The sequence below is a fragment of the Macaca mulatta genome, chromosome 5 (genome assembly GCF_049350105.2).
Source record: "Macaca mulatta isolate MMU2019108-1 chromosome 5, T2T-MMU8v2.0, whole genome shotgun sequence".
Classification (NCBI taxonomy): domain Eukaryota; kingdom Metazoa; phylum Chordata; class Mammalia; order Primates; family Cercopithecidae; genus Macaca; species Macaca mulatta.
This window is the reverse complement of record NC_133410.1, coordinates 80780365-80798832: the sequence shown is the minus strand read 5'-3', so window position 1 is coordinate 80798832 and position 18468 is coordinate 80780365. Positions and strand designations below refer to the sequence as shown.

The 18468-nt window shown below is 43.3% G+C and overlaps 1 protein-coding gene and 1 non-coding gene across 2 annotated transcripts; both read left to right on the top strand.

The window, feature by feature from the left end:
• Positions 1–1200: 1200 nt before the first annotated feature.
• LOC114678346 (uncharacterized) lies at positions 1201–9789 on the top strand. The gene is made up of 5 exons (XM_078002581.1): positions 1201–1249; positions 2100–2194; positions 7759–8177; positions 8473–8611; positions 9140–9789. The coding sequence occupies exons 1-5, from the start codon at positions 1201–1203 to the stop codon at positions 9230–9232; spliced, it is 795 nt and encodes a 264-aa protein (XP_077858707.1). The 3' UTR covers positions 9233–9789.
• Positions 8893–9014, top strand: LOC114678582 (small nucleolar RNA SNORA26). Its single transcript, XR_003730016.2, has one exon. It is a non-coding gene; the product is annotated as a small nucleolar RNA SNORA26 (small nucleolar RNA).
• Positions 9790–18468: the final 8679 nt, after the last annotated feature.

Sequence of the window (18468 nt, the reverse complement as noted above, 5' to 3'; positions counted from 1 at the left end):
TATTGAGGAGGTTGGTTACAGTACCCTCTTTATAAAGATCCATGGAAGAAATTTCTTTCAGGAATATTTGTATTTCTCTTGAGTGTCAATTTTTTTTTCTATTTTTTGATGTTTTACATTGACTGCCAGGCAGCTCAGAGCAAAATCTTTGGCCTTCCTCCAGCAAGTATTCCCTATGGTTTTATTTTGTGTACTAGCCCTGGACTTTAATCATATTTTCCCTGCACTCCAACTTTCTCACTATTCTTTGAAAATCTCATTGTAATGTATTTGTGTAAATTACACTCAAATCCTTTTTGGACTAAACTGGGCTGTAAACAATGAATAAATGACCAGGTGCGATGGCTCACACCTGTAATCTCAGCACTTTGGGAGGCTGAGGCAGATGGATCACTTGAGGTTAGAAGTTCGAGACAAGCCTGATCAATATGGTGAAACCCCATCTCTATTAAAAATACAAAAATTAGCTGGGTGTGGGGGTTCCTCCCTGTAATCTCAGCTACTTGGGAGGCTGAGGCAGGAGACTGCGTAAACCCAGAAGGCAGAGTTTGCAGCGAGCTGAGATGGCACCACTGTTATTTTCGCAGATTAGTTACTGTGCAGAATATAGACCATGTCTTGGCTCCAGGCTATGTTGTCTCCTCTACTCATTCTGGTGGCTTTTTGGGCCTTACCCTACCACCAGAGCTCTATGCCCTATAACTGACTTCCACAGCTGAGCACACTAAGCACAGAGCAAGACTCTCACTCAAAAAAAAAAAAACAAAAAAAAAAGAATAAATAATAAATCACAAATAATCATCAATAAATACAAAGCAGTAGAAATTTTAAAAAGCACAAATAAATTGCAAATACAAGTTGTTTTCAAGTTCTTGGTTAACTCCATTTCACTCTTTACACGTACTACTTCCCTCTCCCTTTACACAGGGATATCTGAAGCTCTCTTCTGATATTTACCAACGATAAATATGCTGGGTTTTACCACGCAAATGAAATTAAAGAAGAGAGGATAGAACTAAGGGGGTTTTAGTTTTGTTATCAGGGCTTTCCAACATTGGGGGAAAAAAAGTGACTTTAACGCTAGTCTGAGGAAGACATTGGGATTAATGTATTTGTGTGCAAGACTAAAAAAGAGGAAGAACATGTGATGCATATTTATCCCAAAGAAGGTGGAGAAAGGTGGCATTAAACTGTTCCCAGATGACTTCTCAGCAGTTTTATTGTCCAGAGAGCTTCGTGGCTGCTCAGAGTATACAAGTGGCCATTTTTATTTTGAGTTTGTGGATGTCAGGAAACCTTTCTGCCCGTTGACCCATCATCTCTGAATCTCTAAAACCAATCTTATGTTATATAGTGGAGGTTCCTGGGGCTCAGAACCAAGATTCCCTATTCCAACTCCCCATATTTGGCTGAGACTTTCTGTCCAGTTCCAGAAACTGGATCTTTCTCCTAGTGACCTATCAGGTCACTTATAGTCCTGCCTGCTCTCACCAAGCTCACCCCACAGCAGAGGTCAGGTTGTTGAACCTCAGTTTGGTGGCCTAGGCCTCTCTTTCTGCTACTGTTCTTAGACAGCACTGCCCCAGGAATTCGACAGCTAGAAACCCATCCCCACCTCTGCCTGTTTTTCATCACTCAGCGGGTACCTCTTCTTGGGCAAGTTATTCAATATCTCTGGGTCTCAGTTTCCTATCTGTAAAATGGAGATTGTCTAGTACATGTATCTCAGTGTTAGTATGAGGACTCAAAAGAGACAATGCAAAAAAAAGGCTTAGAACAGTGCCTGGCACAAATAGTAGGGTAAACTGGACTATTGCTGATGATTAAGTAAGAAGCCCTTGTGTAAGCATGGAGTTTCCTCCTTAGCTGTGCTATGCTAAGGATGATATTAAAAAGTAGTCAACAATTCCCCTTTCTAGAGCATCTGAGCAGCCAAGGTAGATTTACCCTAAAACTGTTGAAGTAAAGTTTAGGTGTCAATTTCTTTATTTGCATGGGCCTCACCTAGGGCCCAAGAACAGCTCTAACAATGTGTCCATGGGGTGCATATTTTTGTAAAATTCATAAAAGTATGATGTTTTTGCATTGTTTCTTTTAAGGACCACCCAAATTGTATAAGCTTCACATCTCACAAAGTCTGGCTCCATCCTGGCATCCAAGTCACATGACACCTCTGGAGCCGCCAATACGTGAGGTGGGTGCCGCCAGTAGTAGATTGATAAATAGATATAGAATTATAAATATGATCATACATGTACAAAAGGATGATTTAAAACACTGAGTTTCGGAGCCAGGCGCCGTGGCTCATGTCTGTAATCCCAGCACTTTGGGAGGCCAAGGCGGGTGGATCACAAGGTCAAGAGAGTAAGACCATCTTGGCCAACTTGGTGAAACTCCATCTCTACTAAAAATACAAAAATTAGCCAGGCGTGGTGGCAGCCGCCCGTAATCCCAGCTACTCAGGAGGCTAAGATTACAGCTACTGAGGAGAATCACCGGAACCCGGGAGGCGGAGGTTGCAGTGAGCCGAGATCGCACCACTGCACTCCAGCTCTGGCGACAGAGCAAGACCATGTCTCAAAAGATAAATAAATTAATTAATTAAATAAAACACTGAGTTTGTTACTTATTTAGATAAGCCACCTTGTTTTAAAATAAAGAATACAAATTTCCTCCTATCTTTAGAATTGAATTAGAACTTGTACAATACCCTTAATAATAATTAGATCTAACTCCCCAAAATGCTTCCTTCACCTTGCTGCTTAATCAAATTTCAAAACATCCTGTTATTTTTGCAGATTAGTTACTGTGCAGAATATAAACCATGTCTTGGCTCCAGGCTACGTTGTCTCCTCTATTCACTCTGGTGGCTTTTTGGGCCTTACCCTACCACCAGAGCTCTATACCCTATAACTGACTTCCACAGCTGAGCACACTGAGATGTGCAGAAATTTCATCCCATAGCTCAGCAAAACACATTTTGCCATGAATTTAAAATAACCTCTCAGGTAACTGTCACGTTTTTTTCAGTAAAGAAAAAATTGCCAAAATTTAGAAAAGAAATATAATAGCCAATAAATGAAAACATTAGTTCTTAATAGAGTATTTGATAGAATAAATCCTTGATGCTAAGGGCCAAATAAGATGTCATCTGAGTCACCCAACATATCCATATACTTCTGCAGATGCTTCTAGTGACTCCAGGTGACCCTCTCTGTGCACCTAAGGCCCCTTTTCAGGCTCCAGCCCTAGCTAGGAGTCAGGCAAGGGACAGAGAAGAGGTGACTGTCGTGGTGCTAGGACCATGTCTGCTGTGGGGGTGGGAGGGTAGACACAGGAGACAGCAGTGGAGGCACCACAAGAGATCATTCTTTTGTTTTCAGGTCAGTTGTTGCTTATGCCATGGCTACTGCCCACTCTTCTGTTGTAGACAAGGGAGTATCTCTAATTGTGGAAGGCGGGGGGCTCTCCTTTTTTGTAAAACACTATACTTTATTCTGATATCATGTTCTTGCAGTTTCTTACAAAAGGCTAATATAGTCTTTATTTTGTTTTCTGTAATTAAAATTATATATCAGTAATACATGCTCATTGTAAAGAATTTGAATGATACCTCAAAAATATTTTTAGAAAGTAAGACACATGAAATCCCATCACCTTGAGAGAACTACCACTGACATTGTAGTAACCATATTTTTACACACAAACACACACACACAGACAAACTATACTTACACATGTATATACATAGAATACTATACATATATACATACTATACTATAAATATATACATAGTATATATGTGTATGTGTGTATTTATAACTACATACATATAGTTATTTAAGATTACAAGATACAAGCAGTTTTATCATAGATATTTTCTCTTTCCCTCTCACTCCTTTCCCCATATCCTTCATTCCCTACCCTCTAGATTACCATATTAACAGCAGGCTGTGAGTGTAGATGGGTCTCAAGGGATATGTAGGAGTTAAGGAAAAAAGAACAGGTGACAGACAGCCCAGACCAAGAGAACAGTACATGTAAAAGCCAAGGAAGCAAGAGCTTATTAGAGCTGTGGCTCTTGAAACTTTAATGTGCATACCGATCACCTGGGGATCTTGTGGAATGCAGATTCTGAATCAGCAGATCTGGGATGAGGCCTGAGATGCATTCCTACAAGTTTCCAGGGAATACCCATGCTGATGGATCACACTTTGAGAAGCAAGGATGTAAACTGTTGTGCAGTTCAATGTAGTATCTACCAGCCACATGTGACTTCTATTTTTATCTATTTATCTATCTTAGATGTCTTGCTCTGTCACCCAGGCTGTAGTGCAGTGGTGCCATCATAGGTCACTGCAGCCTTGAATCCTGATCTCAAGTGATCCTCTTGCCTCAGCTGCCTGAGTAGCTGGGACTACAGGCCTATTCTGCCATGCTTAGCTAATTTTTTTTTTCTTTAGAGATGGGGTCTTGCTATATTGCGGCAGCTGGAGTGCAGTGGCTATTCACAGGCACTGTCAGAGCACACTGCAGCCTCAAACTTCTGGCCTCAAGGGATCCTCCCACCTCAGACTTCTGCCCACATAGCTGGGATTATAGGCATACCACCACCAGGCCCAGCATGACTATTTAAATTTAAATTAGTTAAAAGTAAATAAAGTTTAAGATCCAGGTCTTGTGTTGTGCTATTCACATTTCAAGTACTCAATAGCCACATATGGCTCCCATACTGGACAGCAGAGATACAGAATATTTCCATCACTGCAGAAAGTTGTATGGGACAGTGCTGGACAGCATTCAGGGCTCTGCAGTTATTTCAGCATGGTTGGATCATAATGGGTATGTGGGAAGTGGGAGGAGGAGGTAGATAGGTGGGGGTCGGTTTTTTCCTGGTGGCAGCAAAGAACCATTTAATAATTTCCAATGGAGATGACAGCAGTGTGGAAGAATTCATAGGGAAGGAAACACTGGAGACAGGGAAGCTGAATGAAGGTGGAGGCTACTGCAGTGGATGATGCTGAAAGTAAATGATGGAGCTAGAACTAAAGTACAAGCAAGGGCTGGAAAGAAGAGGCAGACTCATGGATGGTCAATAGGAAGAACTGCCTGCATGGAAGAAGACGAGGAAGTAGGAGGCTGAGAAATGGAGGAGGAGGCTGAGAAAGGAAAGCATTTGCTCTAAGTCCTGGACAGCTGGGATAAGGAATTGTTATTCTTCAAGACAGAAGACACAAAAAGGAAGTAGACAGGTGGAAGAAGAGAATAAACTCTGGGCCAAAAGAGTGATTTTGTGGTGTCTCTGGGAAATCCAACTGAGAATATCTGGAGGGCTGGTGAGTATTCTTCTAGGTCCCTTTATTCAACTTCAGACAGATTAAAGTTGGACAGACTGAACTCCCTCAAATTGGACAGACTGGCCAGGCGTGGTGGCTCACACCTGTAATGCCAATGCTTTGGGAGGCTGAGGCGGGAGGATCACTTAAGCCTAGGAGTTGGAGCTAGACCCATGAGCTATGATCGTGCCACTGCACTCTAGCCTAAGTGATAAAGACCCTGTCAAAAGGAAAAGAAAGGGAGAGGGAGAGAGATGAGAGAGAGAGAGAGAGAGAGCAAGAAAGAGAGAGAGAGCAAGAGAGAAAAGAAAACGAAGGAAGGAAGGGAGGGAGCGAGGGAGGCAGGGAGGGAGGGAGAGAGATACAGAGAAAGAGAGAAAGAAGGAAGGAAGGAAGGAAGGAAGGAAGGAAGGAAGGAAGGAAGGAAGGAAGGAAGGAAGGAAGAAAGAAAGAAAGAAAGAAAGAAAGAAAGAAAGAAAGAAAGAAAGAAAGAAAGAAAGAAGAAAGAAAGAAAGAGAGAGAGAAAGAAAAAAGGAAGGAAGGAAGGATTGGACATATTAATTTCTCTCAAAAAATTAGGCCTAATAATGAACCCAATTGAAACAATTCTCTTTAAACTGTATTGTAAGCATTTTTAGTACCAAATACATATTATCTTGAACCTAACTTAAAAGCAATTATAAATCAGTTTATTTTGTTCTATCATCTCTGTATTTAATAGACATTTCTCCTCTAAGCCCAGTGAAGTTTTACTATTTCAAATGAACTGAGTTTTTCATGTTCATTGAATTGAGGTATTTGGTCAGAAATGTGAAGCCTTCAGATTAAGGTGAATTTCTCTTGAATCAAACACAAATGTAATTCTTTCATAATTCCTTCCCATTTTTATCTCCTGGTTGGGGGAGGGGAGAAGACATTCTGCACAACTACCCCCAGCCCCTGCTAGGTTGCTGCTGAATTCCTGCATTAGTCTCTTTACTAAGGAGATTTACTTCTCTTTTCCTATATTTTCCCATGTAGCCTGACCAAATTCATTGCCATAGTTAAAGGAAAGGTAATATCTCTCAGCTATCAAAAGGGACTATAAAAAGGACAGATTCCAACTAGAGATATGTTTGAAAGATTCCTGAGAAAGGTGAGGGGACAATAAACTGATACTCACTCTCCGGTTTCAACAAGATCCTCTGAATATCTGCAAGATGATGACTAGCTGTTAGGGTTTATTGGTAAATTTTACTCAACTTCGTCTTCTCACCAAAATCACCTTAATCACACCCGAAACCACACCCTACATCAGATCCTATCATTCCACTGTTTAAAAAAACACACACGAAAACAAACAAAAAAAGCACTTGAACAGCTTTCCATCATCTTTAGCACAAAATATAAACTCTTCCATAAATACAAAAATTAGCCAGGCATGGTGGTGTGTGTCTGTAATCCCAGCTACCCGGGAGGCCGAGGCAGGAGAATCGTTTGAACTTGGGAAGTGGAGGCTGCAGTGAGCCAAGATCACGCCACCACACTCCAGTCTGGGTAACAGAGCAAGACTCCATCTCAAAAACAAAACAAAACAAAACAAAACAAAACAACTCTTCCAGGGTTTCTGGCATGGTCTGGCCCCAAGCCATTCTCATCTCAGGCCATTCTGCTCCTTATGTTCCATTTCTGGGCGTTCTTAAACAGGTAAATCCCTTTCCTGTTTACCTTGGGGCTCTGGACGAGCTGTTCTTTCTGCTTGCAAAGCTACAACCCCACCAGAGCTGCCTGTCTTGATCAGTTAACCAGATGTAGGCTATTTTTTGGTTTCCCTTCCTGCTCCATCCTCAATACCTGGGGAAAGGCTAGGTAGCATGGTGTTTGAGGGGCTCTGCCTTCAGGCTGCTTGAGTTCAAATCCTGGATCTACCACTGGCTAGCTGCTCTGTGACTTTGGGCAAGTCACATAATTATTTCCCCATCTATAATTTGGAGATGACAAAATATATTTTGAGGATTAGATTTGTTAGCAGATGGTAAGTATGTGAAACAGTAATAGAAGTTCTTCTTTTGGCATATACTCCAATTTTATTCTACTTGTTTGCCACGTTTGAGCCTGTTACCTTGAGACTGCTATGGCTGCCTTCTCAACCTCCCCAACTCCCACCCTCCAACTGATTATGGTTTACTTATTGGACTCTGCAAATGAATAAAGAGGGAGCATGAGGAAAGGAAGCAGTCCTAGCTTTAGGAGAGGCCATGGGAGTGAGCTTGTCGAACAAGACATGGTCGTGGCTTCTCTTTAAGCTTACGGTTTAGGCGGACACAGATTATGAACACACATCGGATTAGTCTGGCTTTAGGAAAGGGAATCTCAAGGCCTTAGGCCAGCCGTAGAGTAACCTCGATGGACTCCCCACAAGAGAACCCGAGGAAGGGTCTAGGGCCTAAGAGCACCAGAATCACCAACGCTGGGGATTGGTGGGGAGCCTGAAGAATCTAATTCCGAGAATGCTCTGCGCGCAGACACGGCTTACCTCCGCGCCACTGCAAGAGCCAGACCTAGGTCGACCCCGGACACCGAGAGCCAATGGCCAGGCCCGTCCTGCCCCGTCCGGGATTGGCTGTGCGTGCCGCGGCCCTCCACCCCGCCCCGCTCAGGGTCTCCCCGGGATTGGCTGAGCTCCCCGACTTCTCCAGGGATCGGCTGCGAGCCCCGCCCTCGCCCAGAGTCTTCCCGGGATTGGCTGCGGGCCCCGCGACCCTCCTCCTCCCCTCCCCCGCCCCGCCCCGCCCCGCACCGCCTCTCTGGTTTGTTCGCCCGGCGCAGGTCGCCCACCTCTTTGTCAGCTGGAATCGCGCGGTAAGTGCGTCTTCAGCCTTCGGCTTTCGGTCTCTGGAGGGAGGGCGCCCGGCCGGCCCGCGGGCCGGATCAGGGCTGGGCTCGCCCCGTGTCCCCACGAGCTTTGCCCGCCCCGAGCTTCTCTGCTCCCGGCGGCCAGAACGGAGGGGTAGAGCAGCCCTCGGCTGCCCGGGGGGCGGGCGGCAGTGCTCGTCCCGGGGCCGCGCGAGGCACAGGCGCCGCGCCCAGAGGAACAGCCAGAGGTTCCCGGGGCAGGTCCCGGGCACCGTAACAATTTTGCCCTTTGCTTCGCCAGGGCGGACGCGCCACTACTTTGTAGCGGGTTTCGGGCGGGCCACGCGTGCGGCGACAGGAACCCAACCCCAGCTGACCTTGAGCTCAGGAGTTCATCTCTTACGTCTGCGGAAGTGCAGCTGCCTCAGTTCTTAGCACAGGTATGTTCGTAGCCTTGAGCAGGGGGAAATGACTCAACCCGGAGCACGTGGCCAGTGGTACCGGAGGGTTCCCCGGCGTCTGTTTGTCGCCAAGGTCCGAATCCGCCTCCCCTTAACTGGAAGGAAACATCCATGTAGATGCTCACCAAACAAAACAGCTGTTTCTAGTGGTGGTTTCAGACTTAGAGAAGCTGAGATCCACGAGGTATGGAGAGCAACGCAGGAAATAATAGTGAACCCTGTAAAATCAAAGAAAAAAAAATCCCAAAGCACCCTTTCCTGTGCCCTTTTAAGGTTGACCCAGTGCTTTAAGAGGCTAACACAGAAGGGTAAAGTAAGTCTCCATAAAACCCAGAGAAGAGACTGGAAATCTCCCCTTTGGATCCTGTCTGGAGTCACAGCTGAACCAGAAAAAATTTCGTTACAACCTGAGCGCCTTTGTGATTTTCTTCACACAGTTTGTAGAACAAGCGATACATTTCCGTTTTCTTTGTTTAAAACGTCATTTTAAAACTTTTCTTTCTATAGGTTGACAACTACAGGTACAAGCCATTGAAGCTGGAATGTCCTGTTGCTGGTATTTCAGTTGACTTAAGCCAACTATCCCTTCAGTTACAATAGGAAACTGCCTCTAATAAGGCCAAATATGCGTACTAACTTGTAGCAACCACGTGTCCGTGCAGTGCCACAGGAGCTAGAGCAGTGGGACAACGCTGGTGGCAACAGGGCAATGTAGCAGGTGCTTCATGTTCACCTTTTCAGCCTTTTTCATTTAATTGTCACAACTCAGAGGTGGATTCTGTTAGGTACAAGCTGCCCCAGGACCACCCCGCCCCCGCCAACTCAATGCAGCTGACCCTTAACCTGAATACTCTGCAGCTGCATTCCTGAACCCTTATATACGTGCCACAGCAAGGTCCCCAGACTTGCTACACCGAAGCCCTCCGGGTGGCACGGGGGAGGTCATGAGAAACGTGGATAAACCTAACTTACACCCCCTTGTAAATTCGTTTTCACAAGATAATATATTGTAAGCCGGCCACGAGATGAAATGTGGTAGTTAATCAACTAACAACCCCCCGGGTCTCTCTCCCCCATATAAACCCCTCATTTTGTAAGCTCAGGGCTGCCACCTCTGGTGGAGAAGCCCGGCAGGTTAATAAACTTACTTGCCTGACCTTGGGTCTCTTGTCTTTTCTCTCTGCTAACCTTACAGATTCTATTCTCCCGTTTCATAGGTAAAGAAATGGATTAGGGGTAACTCAAGTTTCATCACATGTGAGTATCTCTGAGAGGCTTCACGTGTATAACTTTTCAGCAGTGTGACTTCTGGAAAGTCACCTGTCTCTTGAGATTTGGTGTCCTGCTGTAACAGTTAAGAATTAAACTAGGAAAGGACCACAGTAGAGCTGTTAGGAATATGAACTCTTTGTATTATTTCATTGCATTGAGCCGAAGAAGTTTCACAAAATTTGGCACAAAATGAGTATCTGTCAGCACATTCTGGTTTTTTTGTGTATCTATGTAGCAAGTATTTAATATTTATCTTGGAGTCATTCTTAATTCATAGCACTGTTCTTACCTTTTTATCTAAACTTTTATGTTCCATATTGTAAAGTCTAGCCTCATAAGTTTAGGTAATTGCTCATAAGTTCAGATAATGTTGAATTGTAATCCCAATGTTGGAGGAGGGGCCTGGTGGGAGGTGATTGGATCAAAAGGGAGGATTTCCCTCTTACTGTTCCTTAGGATAGTGAGTTCTCATGAGATCTGGTTGTTTAGATGTGTAGTGTGGCTGGGGCAGTGGCTGCTGCCTGTAATCCCAGCACTTGGGAAGGCCAAGGCAGGGGGATCGCTTGAGGTCAGGAGTTAAGACTATCTTGGGCAACATAGTAACACCTCATCTCTACAAAAAATGAGGCAGAAGGATTGCTTGAGCCCAAGAGGTTGAGACTGCAGTGACCCATGATCTTGTCACTGTGCTCCAGCCTGAAAAGAAAAATTAAAAATAAAGGTTATGCAATTGTGCACGTTTTCTCAAGTCAGAGGCGGAAGAATGGCAGAGTTTAGATTAAAAGTGTGGCACCTCCCCTTCCTCCTACTTTGGCCATGTGCTTCCTTTTAGACATACCCCATGATTGTGAGTTTCCTGAAGCCTCAGCAGCCAAGCTCCCTGTGCAGCCTGCTGAGATGAGACAAATCTTTTCTTTATAAATTACCCAGTCTCAGTTCCTTATAGCAATGTGAGAATGGACTAGTACCAAAAATATTCAACTAATGCATTAGCTGGCTATAATTGCTAAGGAGGGAAGGAAAGGGAGATGACTTAACATGGCTGGCAAGGGAGGCCTCACTCAACATGAAAGAGCTGAGGGAGATGTCATGGCCTTATATATAGTTGAGGGGAGAGCATTCTAGGCAGAGGGAAAACTAGTGCAAAGGCCCTGAGGATAGTTGTGTTTAAAGGTTTGGAGAAGCAGTGAAGCTATAGAGAAGTGCCCTTGGAGGGGAGGACTTAATGTCTGTATATAGTAGTGGAGAGTTGGTTATTTTCAAACTCTTGTAAAATGGCAATGTGCTCTGGCCTTCTGGGCTCTGAATGTTTTAATTTAACTGGAATGCTCCCTATTGCCTTATACCTTACTGCTCTTAACCTAACTTTTCTCTGACCACCACCAGCCCTTCTATGTAATGGCCCTGTAGCATCAGAACTACATTGCACATTGTGTGTGAACTTGCCTAACTGCCTGTGTTTCTCTCCATTCTGTAAAGTCCCCCTTGGTTCCCAGCATGTTACAGAGGGTCTAGTCAGGTGCTTGACATTTTGTAGGTAAGTGGCTTATAGTCCCCTTCTAAGGGCAGCATAATGTTGAGCCTAGGTTCAGATCTCTATGTGTGATCTTAAACCACTTAGTGTTAGGTTTTATTAACGAGTAATATGTGATACATCAGACTACTTGGTAAGTAGTAAGTACTCAGCAAATGATATATTAGTTGGTAGTACTATTTAATCATTTTTATAATACCGTAGAGTCATAATGTTAGAACAAAATGACAATATTGATATTTAGTATTGTGCATGTTTCTGCCGCACATCTACTAAAACTGGAACTGATACTTAGTATTTACATATTACTGGAATAGCTCTAATGTTCTTTTAATGGAGCATTTAACTATGGATCAAGTAGTATTCTAGGTATCGTAAGAACCAGTGAGCAAGTATACAAAAATCAGTGGATATGGTTGGTTGTGATAACTCATTGGCCACATTTCAAATATTCAATAGCTGCATGTGGCTAGGGGCAGCACAGATAAAAAGGCTCTAGCAAATAGTTGTCAAGAATAACCACTGGTTTCACAAAGCACTCCACGGAGTCCTGGTGGTGGTCTTCTCCCCCTTGAGTTACTTGGGCAGAGGCCCTGTAACACATCCACGGATCAACAGCCACATGTGGTTAGGGGCAGCATAGATAAAAAACATTTCCATTACTGCAGGGTTTTATTAGCAGTACTGTTGTAGCATTGCATGATGCAGCCAACTTTTCAGAAGAGACAACCTGTCAGAACCTGGAAAGACAGTGTAGTCTGAATGACTGCCTCCAGAGATAATCAGGCCTAATCTCTGGAACCTGTAATTGTTACCTTATTTGCAGATATTATTATAATTAGATTAAGGATCTCAGGATGGGGAGATTACCTTGGATAATCCTAGTGGGCCCTAAATGCGATCACAAGTTCCCTCATGAGAGAGAGCCCGAGGGAGATCCACACACAGCAGATTAGAAGATGCTGGCCTTGAAGATCCGAGTGAGGCAGCCCCCAGGAGCTGGGAGATGCCAAGGAACATATTCCCCATCAGAGCCTCCTGAGAAGCATCATTTGATTTGGCTCAGTAAAACTAATTTCTGACTTCTGGCCTTCAGAACTGAGAATAAATTGCTGTTTTAAGCCACCAACTTGTAATTTGTTACAGCAACCTCTAAGATCACAAATATAGCTGGGGCAAGAACCCCACCACCTCAGCCTGCCTCCACTGTTTTTATTAGTGCCGTGTGGGTGGTTGGGAGTAGATCCTATATATATTCATTGGTCATTTTTTAAAGGTATGACCATGAATTTAAAATGTATTTAGACTTTAATCTTGAGATACATGAGCATATGGCTAAAATATGTGGGGTCAGCAGATACCTCCTAATAAAGCATTGTGAAAAGTAAGGAATCAATTTATGGTTTATTGGAAAGTCATTTATGCACACTTGTATTTATACAGTACAAGACACCACATTTTATAAATTCAGTAACTGAAGCAAATTAAGACAATAGAAAAAGCATTCTAATTATAATTTTTGCCCTGTGGGCTGTACAGCTTCAGCCAGTAGTGTCCTGGAGGTAATACAAACTGCTAAAGTGAGATAATGTTTTCATAAACTTCAGTTTCAGTTTGTGTTTTAAGAAATGTAAACTTGAATCTCTGGGCAAGAGAAGGTTCTCAATATTTGGCACAAAGGGAGCATCTGTCAGCCTATTAGGTGTTTTTGGTGTATGTAACATGTAAAAGAAGACTTAAAAGGACATAATGGTACTAGTGTCCTTTAAAAAAATATATATCGGCTAGGCACAGCCTGTAATCCCAGCTCTTTGGGAGGCTGAGGCAAGGGGACTGCTTGAGGCCTGGAATTCGAGACCAGCCTGAGCAACACAGCAAGACCCCATCCCTACAAAAAGTCAAAAACTTTGCTGGGCACGGTTGTCTAATCTACTTTGGAGGCTGAGGAGGGAGGATCACTTGAGCCCACAAGTTCAAGGTTGCAGTGAGACATGACTGTCACTGCACTCCAGCCTGGGCAACAGAGCAAGACTCTGACTCCAGAAAAGTAGTATCACTAATAAAACTAGTCTTCCCAGGGTCAGCTACCACAAGGCTCTGACTTAAGTCCTTGCCACTAGGTTGCAGTAATACTAATTCTGAATTATGGGATACACTTAAACAGCACTATACTAGAGACTGGGAAGGAAATTGGGGCAAAGAACCTAAGTGTTTTAATGAGAAGTTCATACTTAAATTTATTATGGGATGGAATAACACATGGTTCACCTAGCTCCCTAAACATGTTAATTGACAAAATACTACCTGAAATCCTTTACATTTTCTAGGTGTATCAAAATTTCTTGTGTGAAACCATTTTTCACCTATTCTCTGTAAGAATACCTTATATCAACTGACATGAATTACTAATGCTTTTTTATTACAGTGTTTCAGCAAAACCACCATTTGACTGGACCATGATGTACTTGAGGCTATTCGTGGGCTCATGAATATTCAAGTAATTCAAGCTTTCCTTTAATGAATGCTGTTAGAGCTGAAGCATAGGATATGAAGGTCAAACCTCAGTCACTTGAAAATATTGTATATATTATTGTTCATACCCTTTGAAACTTCTCAGAGAATGAAACTATAGAATCTCATTCTCATGATGAAAGTTAGGATCAAACTGAACCCTATTTGCCCTTTATTATAAATCCTAGAGATGAACAGTTTATATATAAAATTCCATTTAAAAGTGAAATTTAGATTCTATAAAGAACAAAGTATTGTGAGATTCTGAACGTAATCAGGTCCTCACTTTTTGGTGGGTGGGAAGAATGAAAGAGAACAGTATATTTTTATTTAATACTTAAACTGCCCACAATTCTTCAGTTTTTTCTTTCTTAATTGAATCCCTGTTTCCAACATCTGAGCTCCATCTCCCACTCTCAAAAGAAGTTTCATTATTACAAGTTAAATATTTCTGCCCAAGTATGGCCAATCCCAGACTACTTTTGAGATGTGTCCATACAGAATAACAATTGCTAGCGCTCTGTTGAAGGTTTAACTGCTTAGCCTGCAGGTAACCTGATGAGCTCACGTTGAAGAAATTAAGGTAGAAATTCTCCTACACTTAGTTCCTTACCGTGAGATAACAGTTTGTTCCTCCTAATAAACTTCTAGTTCCATCCTCTTTTTTTTTTTTTGGTCATATCCAGCTCTACAAGTTTCACGCTGTTTAAATCACATACCTACAAAAACCTGTTTAAAATGTTTGGATGCTCAGCTTGTTTCAGCCTGAAATTTCTCCAAGACCAATGAAACAAAACAGGATTGTGCCCTGAATACACACCCAAGCTGCAGGCTCCTGCTTAGCTCTATTTTGCTTTGGCCTCCATTAGATCTTCAGCCACAATAGCAGGAGATAACAGTCTTCCTAGAAGCTTTCATCAGCTGCAAGTTTTCTTACAGAATGAAACTTTTCTGCTATTTTCTCACAGTTAATTGGCTATTTGAGAAAACCGAATTTCTGGCTCTCAGCATTTAACTGGATTCTGTGGGTGACTGGATGACCGCTTTGCACATCACCATGGGTGTCATCCCTACCTTCTTTAAACCTTTTGTGCCAGTCAAAAATTCTTGCTCTTGATATGTCATCACCAGAAACTACTTTTTTTTTTTTTTCTCTTTTGCGACAGGGTCTTCCTCTGTCACCCAGGCTGGATGGAGTCTAGTGGAACAATCATAGTTCACTGCACCTTGATACCCTGTGCTCAAGTGATCCTCCCATCTCAGCCTCCTGAGTAGGTGGGACCACAGGTGTGCACCTGTGGCTAATGGCTAATTTAGTTATTGTTTTTTATAGAGATGGGGTGGTCTCCCTATGTTGTCCAGGCCTGTCTTGAACTCACGGGCTCAAGTGATCCTCTTGCCTCAGCCTCCCAAAGTTCTGGGATTACAGGTGTGAGCCACTGGACCCAGCCAGAAACTACTTTTAACAGTTCTAATTGCCACTTGTCTTGGCTGTATATTCAGAAAGAGCCCGTTTGGAATTAGGGTTTTTTGATTGCTATTGATAAGAAGGTTCAAATGCAATAGTCTGTTTCAAGTGTCTCACTGACATATTCAACTTTACACAAAGTTTAATATGAATTCTTTGCTCTAACAGTCACCAGTTTTAGGGTCAACAAAAAAATAATTCTATTCACATCTAAGAAACTTAACTGGTAACCTTAAAAGCTCTGTTGTAGCCAGCAGAAACAGAACCTATTCCAGCAATTTCACAAACTACACAAAGAAAAATTGGTAAATATTTCAACAGATGAGTACAAATAATCTTTGGAGAAGGTGATAAAGATTTCAGTGCTATATCATCTTAGCCTTCTGTTTTCCCACCTACAAAAGGGTCGAAAATAAATCAGTATTTTCTTGTCCAATTAATAGGAAAATGATATATGAAATACTTTAATTGTATGTCATCAGCACTGTCCCACTCTGAAAGAACCTAAGATTTTAAAAATACATCCTAATAACATGTATATTGCCACTTGTCTTGGCTGTATATTCAAAATGAGCTAGTTTAGAATTATGTTTTTGTTTTTTTTTTTTCAATTGCTGTTGATTGGTAGGGAGGCTCAAATGCAAGGTACCAAAATAGTTATTTCCAAATATAGAACAACCGAATAGATGCTGTTGTCTCCAGTCTGTATAATACAGTATGTGTGGTTGGGTTTCTAGGAATTCTAACACATAAGTATTGCTTCCCAAATTCATCCTGCAAATACTACGTAGTGGAGTCAATTTAAAATAAGCACACATACACTGAAAAATACCATCTTATAAGCTTTGAACACATATTTCATACATCTCTCAAATCAAATTTTGAAGAGGTTTTCACAAATTACAATTGTACAACGTGGATGCTGGAATTAAAATAGGTTTTCCACTTCAGAGCTTTTCCATCATCCCAAACAAATTTTATACCCATTAAATAGCAGCTCCTCATTCTCCCTTCTCCTAGCCCTTGAGAACCTCTATCCTGCTCTCTGTCTATGAATTTGACTATTCTCAGTGCTTCATATAATTGGAATCATACAGTATTTATCCTTGTGTCTGGCTTATTTCACTTAGCATAATGTTTTCCAGGTTCATCCATGTTATAGCAGGTGTCAGAATTTCATTTTTAAGGTTGAATAATACTTCATTGTGTGTGTGCCTGTGTGTGTGTGTCTACTACGTTTTGCTTACCCAGTCATCTGTTGATCAACATTTGGGTTGTTTCCTCTGTTTGGCTATTGTGAATGTTGTTATGAACATTGGTGTACAAGTATCTGAGTCCTTGTTCTTTCAGTTCTTTTGGGTATACACTGACAAGTGAAATCGCTGGATCATATGGTAATTCTATGTTTAATTTTTTGAGGAAGTACCATACTATTTTCTAGAGAGGTTGCACCATTTCACATTCCACCAGCAAAGCACAAAGGGTTCCAATTTCTCCATATCCTCACAAACATTTGTTATTTTTCTATGAACGGTCGTAATTATATGTGAAGACTCAGGTATCTACAATGTTACGTATTCTCTTTCCAATTGCACGATTTTTTCAGTGCTTTGCTTTCAGGGAAAACAGACTCAGGCTGGTCTTTCTTATGGTTTTAAGTACAGGGTACTTTAAGATAATTTTGTGGTGTTTGCTAAATTCAAGAATTCAATACAGGCCGGGCGTGGTAGCTCACACCTGTAATCCCAGCAATTTGGGAGCCCGATTCCGGCAGATCACCTGAGATCAGGAGTTCGAGACCAGCCTGGCCAACATGGTGAAACCCCGTCTCTCCAAAATATACAAAAATTAGCCGGGAGTGGTGGCTGGCGCCTGTAATTCCAGCTATTTGGGAGGCTGAGGTGGGAGGATCGCTTGAACTCGGGAGGCAGAGGTTGCAGTGAGCCGAGATTGCACCACTGTACTCCAGCCTGGGCGACAGAGCGGCACTGTCTCAAAAAAAAAAAAAAAAAGAATTTAACACATATTGCCATGTTCCTTTACTGGGGGAATCTCCGTTACTTTTTGGGGAGGCTGCTAGGGCTGCTTAAAGTATTTGTATTAGAAAGGCACTGCAAGATGTAAACGTGAAGATGTAAACAGGACCTTATCCTACTTAAATTCTCTTTAAATTAGCAGAAAGAGCAGCAGCTAGAAACGGGCTAGGAACAACTGGAATCCACCATTTAACTAAGGCGGTTAATCCCCTAAAGCATGGTAACATACTGTACTGCACCCCCAAAAGTGTGTTACCAATAGGACCACAAACAAGTTTGCCCACTTTTTAATGCAAATGTCCCTTTCAAGATCGCAAATCCTTCAATACACAGGGCCTAATCCAGTCGCGCTTTACTACTACGGGTTCCTCCCGCCAACTGGCAGGAGAGCCGCCCCAGGCACCGCGGAGAAGGCAGGTACGCGTGAGGGAAAGGAGAGCCCGGGCCGCGCCCACCTTGGCCCCTGGCACTGCAGGTCCTGCGGGTCCCGGATTCGAGGCGAAGCGGCCCACAGCCTGCGGCTGCTCAGACCTCCTCACCTCGCCCACCTCCCAGCCGCCTCCTGGCTCCAGGTCCGTAGCAGGAGGAGGCCTACGGAGGTCCCTGGCACGCGAGGAGCAGAAATACCTTGAGGGGCGGGACCAATTGGCCCAGCGCTGGACGAAGACCCGCACTCTCGCGGGAGTTCCGAGAGCCCCGGCAGGCCGCGACAACACTGGGAGACGTGTCTGCCAATCACTGCATGGGGGCGGTCCTGGGGGGGGGCATGCAGTTGGCTAAGCACGGAGAAGCTCGAGTTCCATTGGCCATTTTTCCGGTCCCAAGCCCACCCCTAGGCCTGAATCCCCGTCCAGTTCCGCCGGTCCACTCTCCGCCGAAAGGCTGGGGAGGAAGGGAGGAAACGCCCGGCTTAGTTTTGTTTCCTTCTGCTGGAGGCAGAAGGAAGAGTCCCAGACCTTCACCCATGGTCCCCTGGGCACGTTTCACGCCCAGGTTCTGACATGTCCTGTGGCAT

What these genes read in the sequence shown, in the direction of transcription:
- LOC114678346 (XM_078002581.1), top strand. Translation starts at nt 1,201, where the DNA reads ATGACTTCTCAGCAGTTTTATTGTCCAGAGAGCTTCGTGGCTGCTCAG. An exon ending in TGGAGCCGCCAATACGTGAG is followed by an intron (nt 2,195 to 7,758) that starts GTGGGTGCCGCC and finishes GGAAGGGTCTAG; the next exon opens with GGCCTAAGAGCACCAGAATC. An exon ending in TGCCTCAGTTCTTAGCACAG is followed by an intron (nt 8,612 to 9,139) that starts GTATGTTCGTAG and finishes TTCTTTCTATAG; the next exon opens with GTTGACAACTACAGGTACAA.